The 25,545-nt window shown below is 38.8% G+C and overlaps 1 protein-coding gene across 4 annotated transcripts in view; it reads right to left on the reverse strand.

Annotated features, from left to right (window-relative positions):
• The window catches only part of LOC144695953 (protein argonaute-3), a 163,748-nt gene that overhangs the window by 49,469 nt on the left and 88,734 nt on the right, over nt 1-25,545 (reverse strand). For all 4 annotated transcript variants that reach the window (XM_078567064.1, XM_078567063.1, XM_078567066.1 and 1 more), the window contains 3 exons: nt 25,238-25,452; nt 18,500-18,636; nt 157-291 (listed from right to left, as the gene is read on the reverse strand). In XM_078567064.1, coding sequence (XP_078423190.1) covers nt 157-291; nt 18,500-18,636; nt 25,238-25,452 — 487 coding nt within the window. The remainder of the gene's footprint in view (nt 1-156; nt 292-18,499; nt 18,637-25,237; nt 25,453-25,545) is intronic.

Below are 25,545 nucleotides of genomic sequence, written 5' to 3' on the forward strand. Positions count from 1 at the left end.
ACATAAAATTATAAAGGGTTAAGAAACAGAACAAACCTGAGAAATCCAATATCAATTACAAACTCAGTCATGAACATTATTAGAGTTTGCGGCGATTTCAAAAACAACCATGGTCTTTCACTAAATGAATTGGTCAACAAAATGTTTGCAACTTACCTTTTATCTCTTTGGTGAATTTGACTCGGTGGGAATCAGTCAAAGGTCGTGGTTGTTCATCAATGTTATGAATGTCTAGAACTTCACACATGAACTGAATTACAGGCTGTGCTTTATAAAAAGCAGTGGCAGAAACTAGAAAGAAGAAAAAAATTAAAACATTGTAATGAAAGAAATGACAATACAAAGAAATTACTAGGATTTTCTTTGTAAGATTTTTAAGATGCACATATGAAAAGGAGCTAAATAACCAGTGTTAGAATTTAAATTAGACTCAATTATTTAAATTGGACTGGGGGAGGGTACAAGCCACAATATCAAAACGAAACTTGGAAGTGTAGTGTATAATGAGGAAAATGGTAATATACTTTAAGTGGACATGGTGAAATGAGCAGACACAGGACCAATTCAATGCAGAAAAGTATGAAGTGATGCATTTTGGTAAGAAGAATGAGGAGAGACAATACAAGCTAAATGGTGAAATTTTAAAAGGTAGCTCAAGAACAGAGAGGCCTGAGGATGCTTGCAGTGCACAAATCTTGGAAAATTAAAGGACAGGTTAACAAAGGAGTTAATAAAACATATGGGAGCCTGGGTTCTATAAATAGAAGTACAGAGTGCAAAATCCAAGAACTTATTCTAAGCCTATAGGATCCTAGTTTGGTCCCAGCTGGAGTAGTATGCGCAATTCTGGACATCACACCCCAGAAGGACATAAAAGCTTTGGAGAAGGAACAGAAGGGATTTATGAGAATGCTTCTAGGGATGAGGAATTGCTGTTTTGTGAATTGACTGGAGAAAGTAGATTTTCTCCTTAAAGTAGAGCAGGTAAAGAATAGATTTGATAGTAGTGTTTAAAATCATGAAGAGTTTAAATAAAGTATATAAAGAGAAACTGTTTCCAAAGGCTGAAGGGTTGATAACCAGAGGGCGCAGATTTAAGGTGACTGGCAAAAGAACCAGAGGCAACATAAGGAATAACTTAACAAGTAACGTGAAGTTGGGATTTGGAATGCACTGTCTGATATGATGCCAGATACAGTTTTGATAGTAGTTTTCAAAAGGGAATTGGGTAAATACTCGAAAGAGAAAAATTGCAAGGATATGGGGAAAAATGGGTGAGTGGGACTAACTGGATTATTCTTAAAAAGAGCATGTGCAGACTCAATGGCCTACATAGTCTCCTTCTGTGCTATATTATTCTACAATTCTATGGAGTTACTTCATCCTCCTCCAATTCCTCCCAAACAAACCTCTATAACATTGTAAGCATATCAACAGACTCATTCCATTAGGTTAGCATTGTTTTCTTAACATTCTTCAGTCACATTAAACTCCTGAGGTGTAAACACAGCTGTGTCAAGAGGATACCATCAAAATAGAAGAACCTTGAAATGCTTATAAAAGTTGACAAATCTAAATTACTTTTTTCTTGAGGGTGAAAAAACAAAAAATTGGGAGTCACATTTTAGGGATTACTTCTAGGACCCTGCTTTGAAGTGTGTGCGCATTTCATCTCCATCAGTCCCTTCTGATATACCTTACTACAGCTATTACTTCTTTGGATATCGGTGCACACGCTTCAAATCAGATATGGAACTGTATGGCTTCCAGTAACAGCAATCAAACCTAAGCATTGGTCCTTCTTCCACATAACAATGCAATATTGTTCTTCTGATAATCTGTTGGCTAAAGAAACTGCTTAATGCATTAAGTTATACAGCACAAATATTCCCAAGTTTTATTCCTGATCAATGTTGATTTGCCAATTTCAGTAAGAGCAGTTGTTGTTAACACTACAAGTGATCTCTGTGCCCATGCAGTTGGAAGTAGGAGGAAAGGGAAAGAGAAAAATCAGCCAGGGTTCTTCTACCTGATTACTTTTCATTCACTCCAGCATGAAAACACGTATGTAAATACAGATGAGCTCAGGATTGGAATCAGCTGTGACACCCTCCAGCCTCAACAGTCTGCTAATGCTCTCACAACATAAATTGCTACTTGGAGGCTGACAGTGCCTGTGCAATAGTACTGAAATAAGAATCTGTGTAATTGTTATAATGCAGTAAGAATATCCCAAGCCATTTCACAGGAATTTTAATCAGACAAAATTTAACACCGAGGCACAAAGTGATATTAGTACAAGTGACCAAAAGCTTGGTTAGAAGGGGTAAATTTTCAGAAATAACTTAAAGGAAAGAGGTGCAGAAAGGCTGAGCGATTTCTGGAGTTAATTCCAGAGCTTCAGGCTAGGCAGCTGATGACACAGCTACCAATGGCAGTCTGATGATAATAGGGGATTTCAATAGGAGGTGATAATGAAGTTATCCTTCAATTTTCTTTTTCTTACTCATGATATGCAACATTTCCCCTCCCCAACTGAAAGCAAGAATTTACTCATTTAAACATGACAAATTACATGGCGGAATGCAGTGGTTCTACATCTTTCAATTCTACATTTATTTTATCACAGATACTGAATTATGACACCTTTACTGCTGCTAATGGTTGTTCACAAAGATGCAAAGGAGAGAATTACTGAGCAAGTGAATTTGAATCAGTCAGGAATAAATTCTGAACTTGAGTTATTTGGGTGTCTGAATCTACACATAACAAAAACCAAACAAATTCCACAGAATTATAAATTAGCAATTGAAAGGATCAATAATGTTCCCAGGCAGAGCCAGTAATCCTGGTTTTGTTTCTCAGAGCCAAAACTGGCATGTCATTATCACTGTTGCCAAAGTGAGGTCTGGCTTACTGTCATTCTTTGCAATCGGCCACATCTGACTAATAATTTATTCTAAAAAAAAACATAATCAATTATACAACATAAATAGCTCACCGGGGGTAAACTAGTGCTAACCAAAATAATTTTAAAAAATAGCAGTTAATCTCTTAATTTTGCATGAAAGGAACCAAGACCAAGTGTAACCTTCAGATGAATTACAAATCAAAGGGCAGAGAATAATTGGACCAGACAGCATAAGTGAAATTCATCCCCCATTTTAAAGTCATACATGGTATTTTTTTCATTTGCCATTATAAATTCCCAGGTTCAAATTCCTAATGGTAGCTACCTGTGAAAACTCACCATGCTGTAATTAAACTGCAGAACCTATAGTGGCAGTGGGAGAAGGGGCTTGTAGAGGGTACAGTAATTACAATGTGACAAGCTTAAGTAGTCATTTTCCATTAGGAATATTGATGTAAGGATTTATCATGCAAGTTTATAGATTACACAATTTCTATAACAAATATGGGCACAAGAAAAATGTGGGCATTATTTTTATTTGTGGACATACTAATAATGCAGATCCTGAATGTGGAAAATGTTACTGCTATATCTCAAGTTGAATTAACAGTTACACTCACTCACAAAGATAATGTCACATATTCTCAATCTGAGAGAAAAGGGATTTTTAAGTTTTGTTTTCCTTACTTGTGTACTAATTATAGCTCAGTGGAAAACAACAAAGCAGGAACAGAGGAAAAATAAGTACTTCATCCCACCTGAAGCCAGAGAATGGAGAGACCAGAAAGAAGACATAACATATTTGTGTGAAAAAACTGCTAAAGTGGACATAGGGTAAACACAAAATCAAAATTGCACTATTCATGTCCTATGAAGGCTCAATTCTAAAATGGGTGCAGTGTCAAAAATCTTCCCACTTCATGGATAAATCAGTCTAATAAATTTATGAATTTAATTTTTCAGATGAAATGTTTAAACTGAGGTTCCATTTCCATCTAGGATAGGTATAAAAGATCCCATGACACTATTTGAAGAGAAGCCGGAGAGTTCTTCTGGTATCCTGGCTGACAATTATCCCTTAAACGTTAATATAGATTCTGATCATTTATTTCAATGTTATTTGTGGGGCCTTGCCATGTGCAAATAGGCTGTAATGTTTCCGCATTACAAGTAACTATACTTCAAATGTACTTAATTGGCAATGAAATACTTTGGGACACTCTGAGGTTATGAAAAGTGCGACATAAATGCAAGTTCTTTTTCTTTGTTCAATTCAATTTGGTGCTGCAATCCATACGTCTGGGGAAAACCACTATTTAATTAAAGATTTCCTTACTTTCATGTAGTGAATCATACAACAAAACTGAGTCATATTTCCAGGCAACACCCACCATTGGAAGAAAAAATGTCAAAGCAAAAACTAGCTAAATTTGCTACAACAGTAATTCTTAGTGCTTGCACTGAAGCTCACAATGTTGCATAGTTACAAGTCTTCCCCTTTGTTCTTTAAGGCTTGCATTTATGACAAAATTTCCCAGAATATGTTCAACCACAGCTGGAGATCTTAATTAAGGTGAAGCTATGATTAGAGGTGAATATTTATCATAAGTAGGTTGCTGACAGAATAGCATAGTAGGTTCCCAGCAATACAAATACATGCATGTAAGAAAGTCATCACTCAGAGGAACACTTGAGTTTTGTGGATTACTCCTACAAATCAGAAAAGAACAATGATTCCTTTTCTTTGCCCAACAACTTGCAAAAAACTACCACACTTCTAAACATTCTGCATTAGTACACATGATCTATTTGGAATACCAACAGAGATCATTTCCACACTGCTTTAGCTTGTGGAACTCTCTCCCAAGGAGTTTCATTGCCTGAAATTTATTTCCTGGTTTACAGAGATTTAGACATGGATTTGATCCCAAATGCTGACCAAATCTCAGCATTGCTGAGAAAATGGTTAATTCCAGGGTTTGGTCCCATGCAGGCCTTTCAAATTGTAGAGCTCTTCTATACTGTCAATAACCATTATAATCAGTTTCACAAAGCATCTGTGTTTGCTACAATTGCTTTTGGTTTCAACTGATTGCACCATCCAATGATAGCACCATTCATGGTTATGTCATAAACTTTGTCTGTTAATTCAACTCCCTCACCTTGCAATTTATTTGATGTACTTGGTTATAACGTTGCGCTTTCTGCAAGGGAAGCAGGATAAAGTCAGTCTTAAGGATCAAGGAAGAAACCATTATCTTAGCAGATCTGACAATGGTTTAACTCAACTTATAGGCAACATGCAATTAAACACTTGTTTAAAAAGTTTTGTATTTAACTGATTTTTTTTATTTGACTAACCTCAGAATAACATTTTATTATGACACACTTATTGAAGAATTGCAGTAGGTGCAAGTATAGTTGTTTTGATGTTACAATCTATGGGTATTGTACCTCTTTTACTGGTTGACAGACGTTTGTTCAGGTCAGTGACTGCCAAATTATTTGTTAGTCTGTACAAATGCGGAGATGCAAAACCAGCTGCCAACTGCCAGGAAACATGACCAACAGGGCCTGGGAGAGGGGGTTGCTAATCACTGGGGCCCATGCCTCTAGGGGGAGGCCTGGGCTCACTGGCCGACAAGCCTGTCAATGGGGATGCTCAGCATCCAAAGCAGCCAATCAGGCATGTAGACCATTTGATTGACAGGATACTTGGCCAATGATTGCTGTTGTTCTGAACATTTACTTTTCCTCCCCATTAAAGGCCCTATCCCTTCATCTTCTCTGAGTCCTGAAGTCCTCCCAGTCCTTCGATGTTGTCAACGGTGGCGTCTGTGGCCCAGGGCCCTTCCCCTCCCGATTTCTTCTCAATGTACGGAGGGGAAGGGCCCAGGCCACTGACACCACCGTCAAGGGGCTAGACTGGGGGAGGACTTCAGACTTAGAGAAGAGGTTGGGAGGGGAAGGGCCCTGGGCCATGGTTAGTGCAGTAGCAGGGAGAGGTTTTACTTTTGAGTTCTGCAACTAACCCCATCAACATGAATTTTATCTTAATTCTTTCTCCAGGTTAGTTTTTCCATTGGCCTGACTTATTAATAACAAGTAGTAACAAAAGTGAGTAGTGGGTTCCTGATGTTCACATTTGTATCCTGGAATATGCACCACCCTCCCTTTCTGTTAGTGAGGCGGGCTGATTGAGATATATTTGGCTTAGCGTAGCTATGCTTAAATTTTTTAAATAAAATAATTTTTGCTAAGCAAAGTAAAATACAAACTGATTGCACCTATCTACTAAACTTAAAAATGAAGGAGTGAATGAAAGGGATGTGCAATCCTCAGTAAAGTGGGATATTTGTTTTCCTGAGCTATCACACATCCCAAGTCAAGCATTTCAACGATCAGTCCCTTTAATGCGCTTTCGCAGAGTTGTAGACCAGGGCTTGGGACAGGGACAAATCTCCGGCATAGGTGGACGGACTATTGGCAAAATGGGGAATTTCTATCGGTGGCCGCCGAAACCGTGATATCTGACAGCCAGTAGGGTGCAACTCCCACTTTCTGTTCCTCCAATCACAGCCTCATATTTTCTCTGCCACTATCCGTCCGCTCCCATTTTCCCAGTTGGGTTTTGATTTTCCGCTCGAGTCCATCTTTCGCCGCTTTTACTCTCTGCGTAGTGGAGAGTCACCCATCTCCTCAGCTCAGTGGTCAAACATCCTTTTACCTTCAGATACACATAATTGAAAAGGTGGAGCAGAGCAATGAAAAAAGCACTGAAACAAAACCCTGACCCTAATGGAAAAACACAGAGGGTTCGACAGGTGGAAGCAGAAAGTGACTGGAGCCACCTGGTGACATGTTATTGTCAGAAGACTTTTACAAAAATTCAGATAACTGAATGCACCCAGTGGAACATCTGAATCCACCTGGACTTCTAACAAAATACTCAAGCTTAATGTCCCCGATGTAAACAAAGATGTGGAAGCAGTGAGGAACTCGAGATTGGGCAGGAAGACTATTCCTTGAATCAGCAATGCATGAGGTTGCTTTCTGACTGGTCTGTGTGAAGGAATAAAAAGAAGAGCCTAGAGACAATGGTGTGTCAAATAGTGGTTTCAATCCTAACACTAAACCTAACTGTAATATTGTCAATGATATATAGATTTAAAAAAAAACTACCCTAATGTAACTCCAGTCTAACCCCAGCCCCAAGTAACATACTGAAACCATAACGATCAATGGGCTTTATAAATAGATCATAGAGTACAAAAGACCAATAAGGTTTTTTTAAAGCTATATGAAACAGTTCGACCCCAATGTGACTATGGTTCCCAATCTGGGCGCCCAAAGGATGAAGGGGAAGTGGTATGGAGTTAAGGGGCCCAGAAACAGGAGAAGCACCAGGGCTCATGATTTCTCTCTGGCCCTGATGACCAACATTGGAAGTGTCTGCAGAAAGTATCAGTTGGTTTACCTCAGACTCTCTGGAGGCAGTAGTGTGGTCTCTGGTACTGACTTCAGTATAGTAAAAAAGTACAGTCAATTTTAAACACTTAGAACACTACGCTTACTGCACTTCTCACTGATTGAAAATATTGAAAAATGTTAAGCTTCAAATATATCAAATGTACTCAAGTGACGATCAAGTAAAATTAGAGACACAGTTACATACCAAAGTATGAGTTTTCAGAGACAGTCAGGCTTTTAACATTTATGCCATTTATACTATGTTCAACTTTTCAATAAGTTTGAAAAAATTGCATTAAAAAACACTCCCAACATGGCACTGAAAATCAAGAATGAAATCTGACACATGAAATGTTAAATGACTAAACAGAGTTGAAAGAACCACAACTGCCTAGATTTGTCATAACCACAGAAACATTCCATTTGAATGAGTCACACTTTCAACCTTCCTCTGAAATCACCGACTCCTGGTCCTCACCCACATCAGCTGATTAACATAACATTAAGGTAAATCAATAGATAGTAAATAGTAAGCAGTGCACATCTGTTTCTATGAGAGAATGCAATTTTATAATAACATGAAGTGTATGGGTATGGAGGCAGCCTGTTCCCAAACAGGTGTTAAAGGCCAAAATGATATGTAAACATATCAACAGGGGAGGTGGTGGTGGTGTCTAAATCTCAGACATAGATACATATAAATAGAACACATTATATTTCCTTTACGGCCAGTTAAATGAATACAAATGCCACATATTAAATTATGCGGTGCATCACCACTCATCAAAATCATCTTGTTTGATTGCTGAAACTTGTCAATTGCTGTCCACTATGACACAAACAGTGATGAACAAAATTTAAAAATTGGTTTAAACTCCTCAGTTATAACAGCAACAGTGCTAGGAGTGTAGCAGTACAACTTGAAATCACAATATCATTTTAACTCTTCAACTGCTACTGTTTTGGAACACTGCAGGATCGTGCATCTTATTATACCCAGGTTTTGCTGGGATGCCTTCTTACAACCAAGTTCATCAAGAAAACTGAAAGGCGAGTGCTGACTTAACATGTAGAGTTGGTGATTTAACTATCAGTTTCATTATTTCAAGTTTGCATACCAAAGCTATTGGCACTCAAAAAAGTATCAAAAATTGTCAATGACAGGTCTTTATAGTAAACTAATGTTAAAAAAGCTGTACTAATGACAAAGCACATGTTACTTATGGAGGACATTTTCAGTTCAAGATTAAAATCTGGTTTTGTTTTCAGAGAATGTGTTGCGCACTTAGTGATAACACATAGTATGTGATAAGTGAGGTTTATTTACATCATGTCCTGATTTGATGGTATGCTTTTTGCTATCAGTGGTTTCAGTGAGTCATTCAAGTATCTGAAAAATCCTTCAAATAAAATCACTCACTGTTCCACCAGATAGGTAATTTGAAAAATCTATGAATCAAGCACATTAACCTTCCCCTTCTGGGTCAATTAAAAATATGTATAGATTCCTACTGAAAAGACTAGAGCAATACAAAAATTAAACCAGTTCTGAAATTTGACCAATTCAAAACTTGAATCTACTTCCATCGTACAAATCAGGAGGACAGTCTGAGCATCTGGCTTAAAATCGGTTTTGTAGATTTGCCTGGACATTGAATAGTTCAAGATGTTGTTATCCAATGAATATCAAACAAAAAGCAACATTGCAATTTCCAGTACTTAATCTTAATTCTTCATACTTAGTCTATTATAGAAATACTTGTGTTTACTTCAACAAAATACTAAGCCTATTCAGAAATATTCAATGTCTAGGCAAATGTACAAAACAGATTTTAAGCCACAGTGTCCTTCTGATTTGTATAACGGAAGAAGATTCAAGTTTTCAATTAGTCAAGACTTCAGAACGTCTTGAATTTTTGTACTCTTCTATCCTTTTTTGTAGGAATTTATAGATCTGAAGAAGAAACAGACTCAAAACGTTAACTGTTTCTCTCTCCACAGACGCTCTCAGACGTGCTGAATTCTCCCAGCATTTTCTGTTTTTATTTCAGATTTCCAGCATCTGCAGTATTTTGCTTTTATCTATAGATCAAATTTTGATTCACCAGAAGGGAAAGGTTAATGTACTCAATTAAAGACCAGATAATGATATATTTCCTGTCAAAATGCTAAGTGACTTGGAGGGGAACGTGTGGGTAGTATTGTTCCCATGCACCTGTTGCCCATGTCCTTCTAAGTGGCAGAGGTCACAGGTTTGGGATGCACTGTCAAAAAAAGCCTTGGTGAGTTGCTGCACTGTCTTTTGGTACAGAGCACACACTCATGGTGGTGGTGGTGGAAGTGAATGCTTAAGGTAGTGGATGGTATACCAATAGAGCAGGCTGATTTGTCTTGAATAGTGTCCAAGTTTCCTGAGTTTTTTTGCAGCTGCATTCATCATGGTAAGTGGAAAGTATTCCATCACAAACCCTACTTGGGCCTTGTAGATGGTGGAAAGGCTTTAGGGATTGAGGCGGCAAGTTATTCGCCACAGAATATCCAGCCTCTGACCTGTTCTTAAGATTCATTCTAGCACAGAAGGCTTTATGCCAGTTCTGTAGAGCAATCCAGTTAATCCCACTCCCCTGCTCGATCCCTGTAGCCCTGCAAGTTTATTTCATTCGTGCCCATCCAATTTTCTTTTGAAATCATTGATCATTTCCACTTCCATTACCCTCAAGGGCAGCGAGTTCCAAGTCATTACTATTTTCTGTGTAAAAATATACTTCCTCATATCCCCCTGCAGCTCTTGCTCAAGAACGTAAATACTTGTCCTCTCTTCCTTGTACCATCAGCTAATGAGAACAGTTTTTCCTTGTCTACTTTATCCAAACCTGCCCTAATCTTGTACACCTCTATATCAAAGCTACTCTCAATCTCCTTTGCTCCAAGAACAATCCCAGCTTCTCCAACCTAACCTTGCAGTTAAACTCCCTCACCCCTGGAACCATTCTGGTAAATCTCCTCTGCACCTCCCAAGGACCCTCACTTCCTTCCTAAAATGTGATGACTAGAACTGGATGTAATACTGTAGTTGGTGCCAGAACATAGTTTTATAAAGGTTCAGCATAAATTCCCTGCTTTTGTACTTAACACCTCGATTTATGAAGCTCAAGATCCCATATGCTTTTCTAACCACTCTCTCAGTATGACCTACCATCTTCAAAGATCAATGTACATGCAGTCCCATTGTTCCTGCTCTTTAGAACTGTGCCATTAAGTCCATATTGCCTCTCCCTATCCCATCTGCCAAAATGCATTATGTTATACTTCTCTGTATTAAATTCTATCTGCCCACTTGTCTGTCCATTCTGCCAGCCTACCTTTGTCCTGTTGTAGATGATTCATATCATTCTCACGGGTTTGCTATTCCTCCAAGTTTGATATCATTAGCAAAGTTTGAAATCTTACTTGGTATTCCAAAATCAAAGTTATTTATATATACCAAAAAGAGCAATGGTCCTAGCATTGACCCCTGGGGAACACCACTGTAGGCACAGTATTTATATGGCTGGTCCATAAGTTAACTATCTGGTCAATGGTGACCCCCTCCCACAAAATGTTGATGGTGGGGAATTCAGCAATGGTAATCCCATTTAATGTCAAGTGGAGGTGGTTAGACACTCTTGTTGGAGATGGTCATTACCTGACACTTGTGTGGAGCGAATGTTACTTGTCACTTATTAGCCCAAGCCTGAACGCTGTACAGGTCTTGCTGCTGTAACGATCCCCGTAGAGACCGATAACTTTTTTAAAAAAAGAAATTCGAACTTCCAGTTAATAGCTGAAAGGATAACAACAAGATTTCACATTTAAGATTTTTACTGTAACACCAAACTAAAAGCAACTTTGGTAGGCAACTTATACTCGAAATCTCAGAAATAAACTTTCTCCCCTTTAATTTTAGCACGACTGGAAAAATCCATTTTACAGCTATACGTTAACACTGTTCTTTAAGTATGGTAGACATTCAATTCTCCCAGAATCAATTAAAAAATGATACTTAGCTTCTGAGGATTTACCTCCGATCTTATCCTTTCCCAGCCTGGAAACTTTTAACTCCAGAACTGTCTTTATGTTATGAGTTTTCCTGGAGACTTTTCCCTCTAGTTATAGCTAGGCAAATCATCCAGCCTTGTGTTAACTCCTCACGAAATTGGTCTTTCCATTGTTGCGTGGGGAACTACAGCCTCTTGTTGTCTATAGCTGCTCTCCCTTTCCCAGATCCTGGCAGACTAACCTACCTATCTGATATTTTAGGAAAGCCTGTAACCCAATCCTTGCAAGGCTTCCTCTGCACCCTTTCCTATGGCAACATGAATCACATGAGCCTTATGGCCAGGTAGAAACAACGATTAGCTATTCTTTGAAGACCAATTTTATCCTATCTTGGAATCAAATGGATAGTTCAAAGTAGACCCTTTTACAACCTGATATCTTTTACATTCCCCTGGGACTTGGAGACCCACAGTCTGTAAACCAGCATTACAGCTGCTTTTGCCATCGTCTGCAAGTGCGGATACCTTGCCCTTCCTCCCAGTAAAACAATCTGGGCCCTCCTATAATATTTACTGCCCCATTAACCAGACCTGTTGTCAGGTAGACTTTAGCATAGGTCACATGAAATTCTTTGTTTTGCTCTAAATTTAAAGACAGTCCCAAAATAATAATTTTATAAACCTCATTATTGTAACACTGCATGCGGGCACAATCTGCTTTCTTAGCTGAGGAAATTCAAATGGAACTAAACATTGCGCAATCCTCCACAAACATCCCACTTCTGACCTTATGATGAAGGGAAGGTCATTATTGAAGCAGTTGAAAATGGTGGCGCTACGGACCTGAGGAACTCATGTCCTGGGCTGAGATGGTTGGCCTCCAACAACCACAGCCAGCTTCCTAAGGGCTAGGTGGAGAGTTTTCCACCCGATTCCCATCAACTTCAATTTTACGAGGAAGCCTCGATGCCACACTTAGGCAAATTCTGTCTTGATGTTAAGGGCAGTCACTCTTGCCTCATCTCTATAATACAGCCCTTTTGTTCATGTTAGGACCAAGGCTATAATGAGACCTGGAGCTGAGTGGTCCTGGCAGAACCCAGGTGAACAGGTTATTGGTGTGTAAGTGCCTCTTAACATCACTGTCAATGACCCTGTCCAACACTATGATGCTAATTGACAGTAGGCTGAAGGAGTTGATTGGATCTTGAACTGACTGCTCCATTAGTCCCAAGGTAGATGTGACTACTAAAAATATAGACAAAACTAAAATAAGCCAAGGTAGAGACCGAAGCCCTATCAAAATGCATCAAATTCAAAAGTATTAATTAATTGAGGATTAAGTTTTAAATGCCACCAACACCATCAGATAACCAGTGCACTCTCACACCACAAACTTCCCAGTGATAGGCTGGATGCCTAGTGCTTGGAATGGGTAATGAGGTTGGAACCTAAAACATGATTCGGATTGGCTGTATACGATACAAAGTTCATTTCATCTCTGTGCTCAGATTAGAGAATTGGCCCTGAAGAATAGTATACCAACTTGAAACATGTAAATATTACTAAACAATTTATGCTAGATTATTTGATTCTTCATAGCACTATACAATAAAATGAAATGTTCTGATCATGCCCATTTACTTACATTTAAGGCCTGCATCTTTTATTTTTCAATTTGCAGGCGGAGATAAGATGAGGATTAAGATGCTCATCATTAGCAGGTTCCGAACGCATGAGTAGGCACCTCATCTCTTCCACGACTGATCTTATTACAAAATGTAGCGAGTACTGCAGTTAAGTGTGCTCAAAAATTTTAGGCAATGCAACTGAGTTGTATTTTTTGCAAACAATTTCAATTAAAACTAACTTAATGGCTCCAAACTCTAACTGCAAGAATTGTCAGAATTTTAATTTTGTACCCTTTATTTAAAAAAAAGTTCCTAGCTGAAGAACTAAGACCTTCCCTTTTCCTTGATGAAAGGAAGAGTTACAGTAGCTACTACTTTTAAAATCGAACATTGTCAGAGGTGCTTAATAATTTTTAGTGCAAATGCTTGCAACTGTTAGAAATAGCATCTTCGTTTGATGCCCTATTGCTTCCATTATAATTGCACTTGTTTAATTTTTTCACTCCTAGGCGGTCAAGAGCCAACATTTTACCCATTCTTCATTAAGAACATAAGAAGAAAATAAGAAATAGGAGCCTTTTGGCTTGTCGAGCCCGCTCCACCATTCAATAAGGTCATGGTAGGTTTCCACTTTCATGCCTGGCCGCCACCCCCCCCATAACCTTTGACCCCTTGTAACTCAAAAATCTGCCTAACTCAGCCTTGAGTATAATCAATGACCCAACCCTTACAGCTCTCTGGGGTAGAGAATTCCAAAGATTAACAACCCCAGAAGAAATTCCTCCTCATTTCAGTCTTAAATGGGAAACCCCCTATTCTGAAACTGTGCCCCCTAGTTCTACATACCCACCATGAGCGGTACCAGCCTCCCAACATCTACCCCATTAAGCCCCCTCGTTTCAATAAGATCACCTCTCATTTTCCTAAACGCCAATGAATATAGGCCCTACTGCTCACCCTTTCCTCACAAGAAATCCCCTTCAACCCAGGGATCAACTTAGTGAACCTTCTCGGAACTGCCTCCAATGCAAGTATATTTAATTGAGACCAAAACTGTATGCAGTGCTCTAGGTATGGTCTCACCAATGTCTTGTACAATTGCAGCAAGACTTCTTTACTTTTATACTCCATCTCCCTTGTGATAAAGGCTAACATTCAATTTGCCTTCCTAATAACTTCTTGTACCTGCATGCCAACTTTTTGTGGTTCATGTATAAGGCCATTTATATCCCTTTGCACAGGAGCATTCTGCAGCCTTTCTCCATTTAAATATTATGTTTTTTCATTTTTCATGCCAAAGTGGGCAACCTAATTTTTTCCCCACATTATGCTCCATCTGCCAATTTTTTTGCCCACTCACTTAACCTCAACTTGCTTTCCTAGCTATCTTTGTATCATTAGCAAATTTGACTACAATACACACTGTCCCTTCATCCAAGTCATTAATATAGGTTGTAAATGGTTGAGGCCCCAGCACTGATCCCTGTGGCGCCCCACTAGTTACAGTTTGTCAACCTGAAAATGATCCATTTATCCTGACTCTTTGCTTCCTATTTCGTTAACAAATCCTCTGTTCATGCTAATATATTACCCCTACACCATGAGCTCTTATCTTGTGCCTTTTACCTGGCACCTTATTAAATGCCTTTTGGGAATCCAAATATGCTAAATCTACTGGTTCCCTGTTTTTCACCCTGCTCGTTACATTTTCAAAGAACTTAAATAAATGTCATACACAATATCCCTTTCATTGAAGCATGTTGGTTCTGCTTGACTTTATGATGATTTTCTAATTGTCCTGCTACTACTTCCTTACTAACATATTAAAGCATTTTCCCAATGACAGATGTTAGGCCAACTGGCCTATAGCTTCCTGCTTTCAGTCTCCCTCCTTTCTCTAATAGAGGAATTACTTTTGCAGTTTTCTAATCCACAGGGACATTTCCAAATCTAGGAAATGTTGGACGATTACAACCAAAGCATCCACCATCTCTGCAGTCACTTCTCTTAGGATTCAGGCCACCAGTGACAAGGAATTTGTCAGCCTTTAGTCCCATTGGTTTTTCTAGTACTTTTTCTTTAGTGCAAGTGATTGTTTCAAGTTCCTCCCTCCCTTTTCCCTTGATTTTCTACTATTTTTATTGGGATGCTTTTTATGTCTTTGTCTTTCTGATCAGCCATTTCTAGCAGTACTAAACTTTTAGGAGTAGAGTTAAGAAGCACATTTTAATAAAGAAATCCTATTCTCAAAGCTTCTCAGTGAAAGCTGTAATCTCCCAAACTCACATTTGTCAGTTACCATTTCTTCATCATCACAGTTTCTCTTTCAATTTCAAGTGGTGTTTAGTTTTTCCTTTTCTGGGCACTGAGGCTCCATTTCCCATCATTTCACTGATAAGAACAAAGTTATACCCTTCAACCCTTAATCAAATCAAAGTTTCAATTTTACTTCTGCATCTGCAGAATCGGCTCCGGACCAAATTGCTACCTCTAGTACAAACCCAGGGAGTTACAGCTTACCAACCATCAGTGATGGCGTTTCATGTTAAAGTGATTTGTAATTGTAGAGATGGAAACAGAATAAAACTTCATAAAGATATACTCCTGATAAAGTTTGTTATTCAGCAGCACTGCAATAACTTGTCCCGGAACTTTGTGATTTGTCATAGTAGCAAATGAATGCTAACCCTCAATTCTCCACATGGAGAATTTCTAGATTAGCCATGGAGGGAGTCATGGAGTAAAAACCTGGTATTCACCTAGCAGGGAACATTTTAAAGGGATGAAACATATTTTTGCAACTCTCCACAAGTAAAACCCTGCCTTGTTGCCTCTAATCAAGAAGCGCTTTGGGCATAATACACTGTGGCATAGAAAGACAGCAGTCAAATGTGCTTTGGCGTGGCTCACTTTAGGATTGATAGAAAGTTAGCATAGAATGGGCTAGAAATCACTTCAGTGACAACATAAAACAGCAATACTGTGTTCAATAATACTTTTTCTTATGCAAGTTGTCTTTTTGATACTTCTATTTGCATCATGCTACTTTATCAGATACATTTTAAGTCTGGTGGTTAATGATGTAAAAAACAATATTTTGACAAATCTATCAGAAAGTTTCTCTTTTGATGCATCAAGTGCTGCAACTTTTTCTGAAATATAAATTATTTATATTTTATGAATTTTTTTGGGGTCCTACAGTAGACTTGGAATTTTGTTTTACTATAAAAGCAGATAAGTTAACAAAATAAATGAGAATTCAGAATGCACTTTTTTAAAAAAGAGCTGGGCTGGATCCAAAACTCTCTAATCTCACAGCAATTGCTTGATTCTGATTAAATAGGTTTAAATATCCTCACTTTTGAAAAGGAAGTGGGTGGTGATGCATGTTGATTAACACCCCTAGGGTCAATTCCCATAATTAAGCTTTACCAAAATCCTTGAGGCCACACTGGTTCTGCTAAATTGCTTGCCTTCTCTTTGGTTGAAGATTGGTGTATAAGTCAAAAGACTTTTTCCAAAAAGATGGCGAGGTTTAAAAGAAAAATAAGTAAATGCCATTTGAGAAGATTAATCAACAACTTGGATTTATATACCTTTACCTTAGAAAACCATCCCATAGCATTTCATAGAAGCATACTCAGATGAAAATTAACACCGAATCAAAGGTGATATTAGAAGGATGACTAAAAGCTTGGTCAAAGCGATGGATTTCATGGAAGGATTTAAGGGAGCAGAGGGAGGCGGAGAGGTTTAGGGAGGGAATTTCAGAGCTGAAGGCCAACACAGCTGAAAGCACAGCCAGAAATGTTTGAGTGAAGGGTTCTAGAAATATTCAAGATGCCAGGTTTGGAGGAGTGCAGAGTTGTTGGATGGTTGCATGCTGAAGAAGATTTCAGAGATAAGGGGCGGAATTTTACACCGCTGGGATTTTAGGGTCCTGCCAAAGTCAATGGAGTTTTGAACAGCTTGCCGCATTTTACAGCCCCATCCCCACTGCGAGGGGGCTGTAAAATTCCACCCAAGGAAGGGCAAGGCCACAAAGGGATTTGAACACAAGGATGAGAATTTTAAAACTGAGTTGTTTGGGGCCGATTGCCAATTTCAGCAAATACAAGGATGATGGGTGACCAAGACATGGTGCAGGATAAAATACATGCATCAGAGCTTTGGATGAATTGAAGTTTATGGAGGCAAGAGATTTGGAGGCCAGCCAGAAAAACAATGGAATGGGTAACTCTGGAGGTGGCAAAGACAATGATGAAGGTTTTGACACCAGATTACAACTACTGTTTTTTTCATTCGTTCATGGGATATGGACATTGCTGGCAAGGTCAACATTTATTGCCCATCCCGAATTGCCCTCGAGAAGGTGTTGGTGAGCTGCCTTCTTGAACCGCTGCAGTCCATGTAGCGTCAGTATACCCACAGTGCTGTTAGGGAGTTCCAGGATTTTGACCCAGCGACAGTGAAGGAACGGTGATATATTTCCAAGTCAGGATGGTGAATGGCTTGGAGAAGAACTTGCAGGTGGTGGTGTTCCCATGTGTCTGCTGCCTTTGTCCTTCTAGATGCTAGCAGTTGTGGGTTTGGAGGGTGCTGTCTAAGGAGCCTTGGTGAGTTCCTGCTGTGCATCTTGTAGATGGTACACACTGCTGCCACTGTGTGTTGCTGGTGGAGGGAGTGAATGTTTGTGGATGGGGTGCCAATCAAGCTGACTGCTTTGTCCCGGATGGTGTCATTCCACTCGAATGTTGCGGGAGCTAAACACATCCAGGCAAGTGGAGAGGATTCCATCACACTCCTGACTTGTGCCCTGTAGATTGTGGATAGGCTTTGGGGAGTCAGGAGGTGAGTTACTCGCTACAGGATTCCTAGCCTCCGTCCTGCTTTTGTAGCCACAGTATTTATATGGCTAGTCCAGTTCAGTTTACGGTCAATGGTAACCCCCAGGGTGTTGATAGTGGGGGGATTCATCAATGGTGATACCATTATATGTCAAGGGGCGATGGTCAGATTCTCTTTTGTTGGAGATGGTCATTGCCTGGCACTTATGGCATGAATGCTACTTCCACTTGTCAGCTCAAGCCTAGGTATTGTCCAGGTCTTGCTGCATTTGGATATGGACTGCTTGTGATCAAAGCTCCAAATGTAGTAATGCAAGAACAGAATCTACTTAATAATAAATGGAACAACGATACAAGTTGACCATAGCAATAGCATTTTATCTTCCCGCTCCTTCTCCCTCGGAACATTCTTGATGTTGCCTTTAATACTCAATTTCCGCTTGAGAAGGTGTATTACTACACCTTCCTGCAGCCCAGTCTGTCAGGAGCAATATGCAATATTTCTTAAACACTTTGACTGTTAAATGAAATTTGAATGCAAGTGGAAAAATAGGAGTAAGATTAAGTTTGGGGAATGGAACATAACCAAATCATTGTGCTCACCATCTATGTTCAGCATCATTTTCCACATGGCAGGTCTGACAGACTGATGGAAACCAAACCAGACCTCTCTACCTCCACCCAATGGATGGTCATATCCTTCAGGTGCAGAGAAGAAAGAGCGGCCAACAGGGGTGTACCTGTAACAAAACATAGAACTCAAATTAAAACCACATGCCCAGGGCTTTATACACCACTTTTAACTAATGCTGCTTATACATTCAAGAGTGAAATATTTAAAAGGCCTTACATGAGTGAGTGAGGACCCAACTACTTGGTAAAGGAACTTTTAAGATCGCATTGAATTACGTTGAAGAGAAGCAAGGATTCTCTCGATATTTTGTCCAATATTTCCATTTAAAGTACCACCTCAACTTTTTACGATTTACATCAATAACTTAGAAGAGGGGAATGAAGACATGGTAGCTAAATTTGCAGATGACACAAAGATAGGTAGGGAAATATGTTGTGAAGAGGAAATGAGGAGGCTGCAGATGGATCTAGATAGGTTGAGTGAGTGGGCAAGGATCTGGCAAATGGAGTTTAATGTGGGAAAGTGTGAAGTTGTTCACTTTGGCAGGACGAACAAAAAAGCAGATTATTACTTAAATGGAGAACGGCTGCATAATTCTGAGGTGCAGAGGGATCTCGGTGTTCTAGTACATGAGTCACAAAAATTAGTATGCAGGTACAACAAGTAATTAAGAAGGCTAATGGAATGCTATCCTTTATTACGAGGGGGATTGGACATAAAAGTAAGGAGGTTATGCATCAGTTATACAGGGCATTGTTGAGACTGCACCTTGAATAGTGTGAGCAGTTTTGGTCTCCTTATTTAAGGAAGGATGTAAATGTATTGGAGGCGGTTCAGAGGAGGTTTATTAGATTGATATCTGGAATGAGTGGGTTGTCTTATGAGGAAAGGTTGGACAGGCTGGGCTTGTTTCCCCTGGAGTTTAGAAGAGTGAGGGGTGATTTGATTGAAGTATACAAGATCCTGAATGGCCTTGACAAGGTGGACATCGAAAGGATGTTTCCTCTTCTGGATGAGTCCAGAACCAGGGGGCATGATTTTAAAATTAAGGGTCACCCTTGTAGGACAGAGATAAGGAGAATTTTTCTCTGAGGGTTGTATGACTTTGGAACACTGCCTCAGAAGGTGGAGGAGGTGGGGTCACTGAATATTTTTAAGGCAGAGGTAGATAGATTCTTGTTAGCCAAGGGAATCAAAGGTTAATCGGGGGTAGATGGGAATGTGGAAATCGAAACAAGATCATCAGCCATGATCTTGTTGAATGGTGGAGCAGGCTCAAGGGGCCGAATGGTCTACTCCTGTTCCTATTTCTTATGCTATGTTCTTAAAACAGGATAACTGATCATTGTTGTTCATTCAATCTTGTGGTGTGGAGAATGGCTGCCATGTTAGCTAACATAATAGAAATTGGATTTCAAAACAATTAGTTTCATGTGAAGAATTCTAATGCAATTCAGAGGGATGAGATTGTGATAAAATGTTTGACTTGGTTAGGTTATCTACTGTTTTCTTTATTGCTGACCACAATACAAAAACAAAAATACAGTCAGTTGTTGCTCATGCCTTTTTGATGGCTGTATAGAATTTACATTATAGATTGGTGGCTAATATTTGTATCTTTGAACAATGTAAACATCTGCATAGTTTTGGAACTTGGAGGATGACAGTACACAACAGGGATCTGTCTCACAGGTAATCTGCCATAGGTCAATGGAGCAAAGTATCTCATCCAATTCCAAAGTTCTAGGTGATGCCTATCCTGAGAGCTGATTTTGAGTGGCAGTTATGTCTGAGTTGAAGGCATTGACCAGGCATTTTGGAGATGGTTGCAGCACAGCCAATGATTCTTTATAGTGTCTGATGGGTAACAAGGCAGAGGGGAACATTTGATTGAGAGTTATATTTGGCTGTGTGTTTAGTGAATGAGTCATTCAACAGGGAGACAAAGCTGGAACAGTGGCTCTGTCATGGTGTTTCATCACATAGGAAGTTGGTGACTATTTCAAGAATCAATTTTATATTCAAAGGCAGTGCAGTCAAAACATGGTTATTGTTTTGACATCAAGAGAACAGTAAATATATTGCTTGTACTGAATACTGTTTATTTACTTTTTTAATGCTGAAAAGTTTGTCTATAGGTTCATAACCTCAGCTTACATTTGATTTACAGCACGTATTCAATCTATTCAGTGAAGATGAAGGAACCACACATTGGCACATGATACTTTGCCAGTAAGCTAGAAACAGTGACAATAGCCCTTTGCTCGGTTCCTGGATCTCATTGTATTTAGCTATGTATTGGGCAAAAAGACCCACTCTTGTTCGTAAGGGACATGAGGTCTGCTTATTTCTGTAATAGTGTGCAATTTCTCTACTTCCTACACCAGCCATCTTTCTAGTCTGCATTTGCCACTCAGTGCCAAAATAGGGCAGTTTTCCAACCATGATTGAACCTTAATAACAAGGACATTTTTAAATGGATAAGTGCAAGTTGTATTTGAACCAAGTACCAGAGGTAGAAATACAGTGCTGTACACTAAACCACTGAACTCAATCTCCATTTGGACAGTTGAAATGGAAACTGCTCCATTAATAAAGTTAGGTTAAGTTGGTTGCTCAAGTTCTATACTAACATTTAAAATGTTAGCATACAGGATATAAATATGTATGTCTCTCAATTACATCATTGAACCAAAACTAGATTTAAAAGCATACTACAGGAATAGTAGGAATACAATTGAAATATTGAATTAAATGTGATTACTAGATCAAACAGCAATTATTACAGTACATATATTGAGCACTGAAGCCATTTTTGCAAATTAACAATGAAAGCTTGTTATTTTAATTCCATTAGCATACTGTCAGAATGTTTACTTCTGAAATGTTTAATAATAACAAATGAGAAATTATTTTGTTCATCAAGGGTTTAAAGTAACTGAATGCATGATTCTTGTAATTTGCAGTGTAGAACACTAAATACCTCTCCTTGGATGCTGAAGCCTGAATGATGATCATCAATTTAATAATATGGCTTGCTAACAAGCATTTTGATGATTTAATAAAACTTCAGTTTGCACTATTCTTGAATTTAGGCATTACATAAAATCTTCATTCAATAAAAATAATTCCAATCAAAATAAAGTACCACATCACTGTTTCTAGCTTACTGTTACCTACATTGCTAGTTATCACTTTTTACTGCAACCTTTCTTGCTATTTGATGTTTAAATTTACCAATAACAGCAATTTGTAAACCTAGGAGAAAATAAAATTGTTTAGCGAATCAACTTTGAAAAGGAACAAACAAGGTTTCAGGTACTATGTTAGAGCAACTGGACAAGGTTCAAGAGAGCATTTCAGGATCATCTTGGTTTGAATAACAACTTGCAGCAGTAACAGTAAAAAACACTCCATGGTTCTACATTGGATCTAGATACAAAAGGATTAACACACAGCTTTACTGCCTTGCATTTTGACAGTTAGAGAATTCTGTTATTACCATGAGAAAGTTAACTTATTTTGTTGGATCCTCACTCTTAGAAGGGAAGTATTACATACGAACAAGGAGCAGGAGTAGGCCATTCAGCCCCTCGAACCTGCTCTGCCATTTAATAAGATCATAGCTGATCTGATAGTAACCTGAAATCTGCATACCATCTACTGCCGATAACCTATCATCCCCTTGGATACCAAGAATCTATCCACCTCTGCCTTGTTATGACATGGCAGATGATGTGTGCCAGGTAGATCAAATCCATGAGGGCAACTTGATCACGCTATCACAACAGTTTTGCAATTTGTATTTATTACAAGATGTGTGCACTGAATTCAGAAATAATGAGTCCACCAAGACCTTTAGAGATTTAAAAAAATAAATTAAAGTATTTATTAACAAAAGAAAAAAGATTTCAAGCACATACATAAGGCTACAATTACTTACTAGTATAATAACTCCTAAAATTCTTAATTAATCTGACCCCCAGTTACAGCTCCATTGAGGCAACAGTCCAAAATAGATTTTAGATTTAAAACAGAACCAGCAAGTTAACACAATATCCACCTGAGAGTGGAATTTCAAATGGCTTTTCCCCAACTTCAATCTCATTATATAGCAGACTTATGCACACATGGCTGGAGGCTTCATTGAGGCTATTTCACACACTCCTGTTAGGTCTTACATGGCCTTCTGACACATAGCCTTTCATTCTCCTTTATATACGTTTTTCTCTTTTTAATATGTAAATTCTATTGATCCATATGTCTTTGAAACTTTATCTTCCTCACAATCTAAAAACTTACATGTTGCCAATATTGTCAGTAACTTTTGGGAAAAACAAACACACTCCTTAGCCCTGCTTATCTGGCCAGTTGTAAACAGATTAAGATACCTTTGAAACCAAAATATCCCTTTATTTATCTAAAAATGCAAATTCCCTTCGCACCTTACATGCAAAGCCAGCATCCATGTTTACTCATTAGCATGTCAAGCACCTAGCTTCTCATGATTTTTACCTTGCAATCTACTTGACTTTCAAGTGTAATTAAATCGTCCAGATAGACTCAACTATACTTACCCCATAAACCTATTTCACAATAAACCAGAAAAAGGTTATGAAAGTTATTATACTTTCATCACAGCCTTTGCTTCCACCACCTTTTCAGGAAGGACCCTCTGAGTGAAAAAATTTCCCCTCATCTGTTTTAAATGGGCGACCCCTTATTTTTAAACAGTAACCCCTAGTTCTGATTCTTCCACAAGAGGAAACATCCTCTCCACATCCACCCTGTCAAGACCCTTCAGGACCTTATAGGTTTCAATCGAGTCACCTCTTACTCTTCTAAACTCCCACGGATACAAGCCTAGTCTGTCCAACCTTTCCTCATAAGATAAATCACACATTCCAGGTATTAGTCTGGTAAACCTTCTCTGAACGCATTTACATCCTTCCTTAGATAAGGTGACCAATGTTGTACACAGTAGTCCAAATGTGATCTCACTAGTGCCCTGTATAACTGAAGTATAACCTCCCTACTTTTAATTACCCTTGCAATAAATGATAACATTTAATTAACTTTCCTAATTACTTGCTGTACTTGCATAGCCTTTTGTGATTCACATATTGCTAGGTTACTGTGGATAGTGCCACAAAATCAACAACCTGCTGCAGTTTTTCACATTAGGCTATTACTCAAATAACCTACTCTTCTTGATAGGATGGACTCTGCATTTTTACCCGTCATCAATTTGTTTCCCTGCAGAACCTAATAGACGTGTACAAAAAGCCATCTAACTAAAACTGTATCTACCTACAACAGATCCTACCAAAATGGAAAGAATAGTACAGCCTAGGTTGCAATCTAGCCCAGGCTGAGGGAATTGAGTTTTCTTTGTATTGGTTGTAAAGTTATTAAAATTCTGGCAGGCTTAACCCTGTTTCTTATGGCACAAGTACATGTTTAAAAAAAACTGCCTGTAACACAACACAGGTTGTGAATTTATTTCAAGGACAATTAGGATAACAAATGTTGGAAGTTTAAGTATTCAAACTGATCCAGTGGGGAATAAGCCTCAGGCTAAAGTACAGCATAAAGGTATTTCTTTGTCAAGTAATATATAAAGCACATATCATCTGTTCTGGATGTTACCTTAATAAGTGCAAACATTGACCAAACTAATAATTACCTCCTAATGAAATAGGGAAAAACATGTTGCAATGATGAAGAAACTCATATCATTTTCACAATCCCATTAACACAACTCCAAATTCATCTTCACTTGGGTTTCCATTTGAGATTCTTCCTTTTCTCCACAGAAAACATTTCACCTGTCTTGGCCAGGGAATATGGGAGCAAGGGAAGAGTTCATCCCACATGGTTCATGAGTTGTTTGGTAGTAACAGCAAAATAAAGCCCCATTTTTACTACTTTAATCAATTTACAAAGGTCAGCAAAATAAAGCCCTATTTTTACTACTTTAATCAATTTCAAAGGTCCTTGCCAGAAATATATCTGTTACACCAGCTGGGTCCTGAAATTCCAGAGATATTCCTGATCTTCTACAACTTCGATGAGACATTGACAAAACCTGAAAGTTAAGGTGGGAAACCGGGGGTGGGGTGGGGGGGGGGGGGGGGGGTGGGGGCACAGATTTTCCAGGTGCTGGTTTTCACAAGCCAACCCTGGAATGTTTCGGTTGTATCTGACCAATTTCTCAAATGCTGCAGTAAATTTACAATATCTCAAGATGAAAGAGAATTCTTGTTATTTTAGGAATATCAGCTTGTAGTGTGTTTTTCTTTTTTCATTTACCGGATGTGGGCATTGCTGGCTAGGCCAACATTGTAATAACAAAGCAAAACAGAGGAAAGTTGTGTGTTATCAACATGAGATACTGATGATAGGGCTCAACTTTGGACTCGTGATTCTCTATATGACAAGTGCCCAAGCACATGTGCACGAAAACATGGCTGTGACTGCTTACAGAGCAACAGTAGCAAAAACTGAGGAGGAAGACAGACAACACTTTCCTACCTTTTCACATGAGGAGTATTTCATGCAGATTTAGAAAGGCAAAGAGGGTGGAAAAAAGTAGAATAACATCCCCAATAATAATTAATGGTTTAAGTGACTGCTCTTGGAGGATTAAGAAATTGGAAAAAAAGCAAAAATCAAGAGCTTAGTGAGAATTTCGAGTTGATACTCACTTCATGGAAGGGAGGTGTCGGAGAACAACATCAACAGCATGTACAGGATTCGTGCTGAGTGGTTTGTCTAGGTCCAATCCGGGCAGCAGCTCTGGCATGCTACGACCTGTCAGAACTTCATGCAGCAAGTGCCAGCTCACTCTTGAAACAAATTTGATTGACACCCTGAAAATGCGGTCCTTTCCTTCTCCTGGTAACGTCACCTCTAAATCCACCTTCAAAAATAAAAGTTGTAAGCCAATCTTATGACATTCCTTTACTTACACATTTTGCTTAAGAATGGTAGGTTTACTGTAAAAAGCTAATTA

The sequence above is a fragment of the Cetorhinus maximus genome, chromosome 21, assembly GCF_964194155.1.
Source record: "Cetorhinus maximus chromosome 21, sCetMax3.hap1.1, whole genome shotgun sequence".
Classification (NCBI taxonomy): domain Eukaryota; kingdom Metazoa; phylum Chordata; class Chondrichthyes; order Lamniformes; family Cetorhinidae; genus Cetorhinus; species Cetorhinus maximus.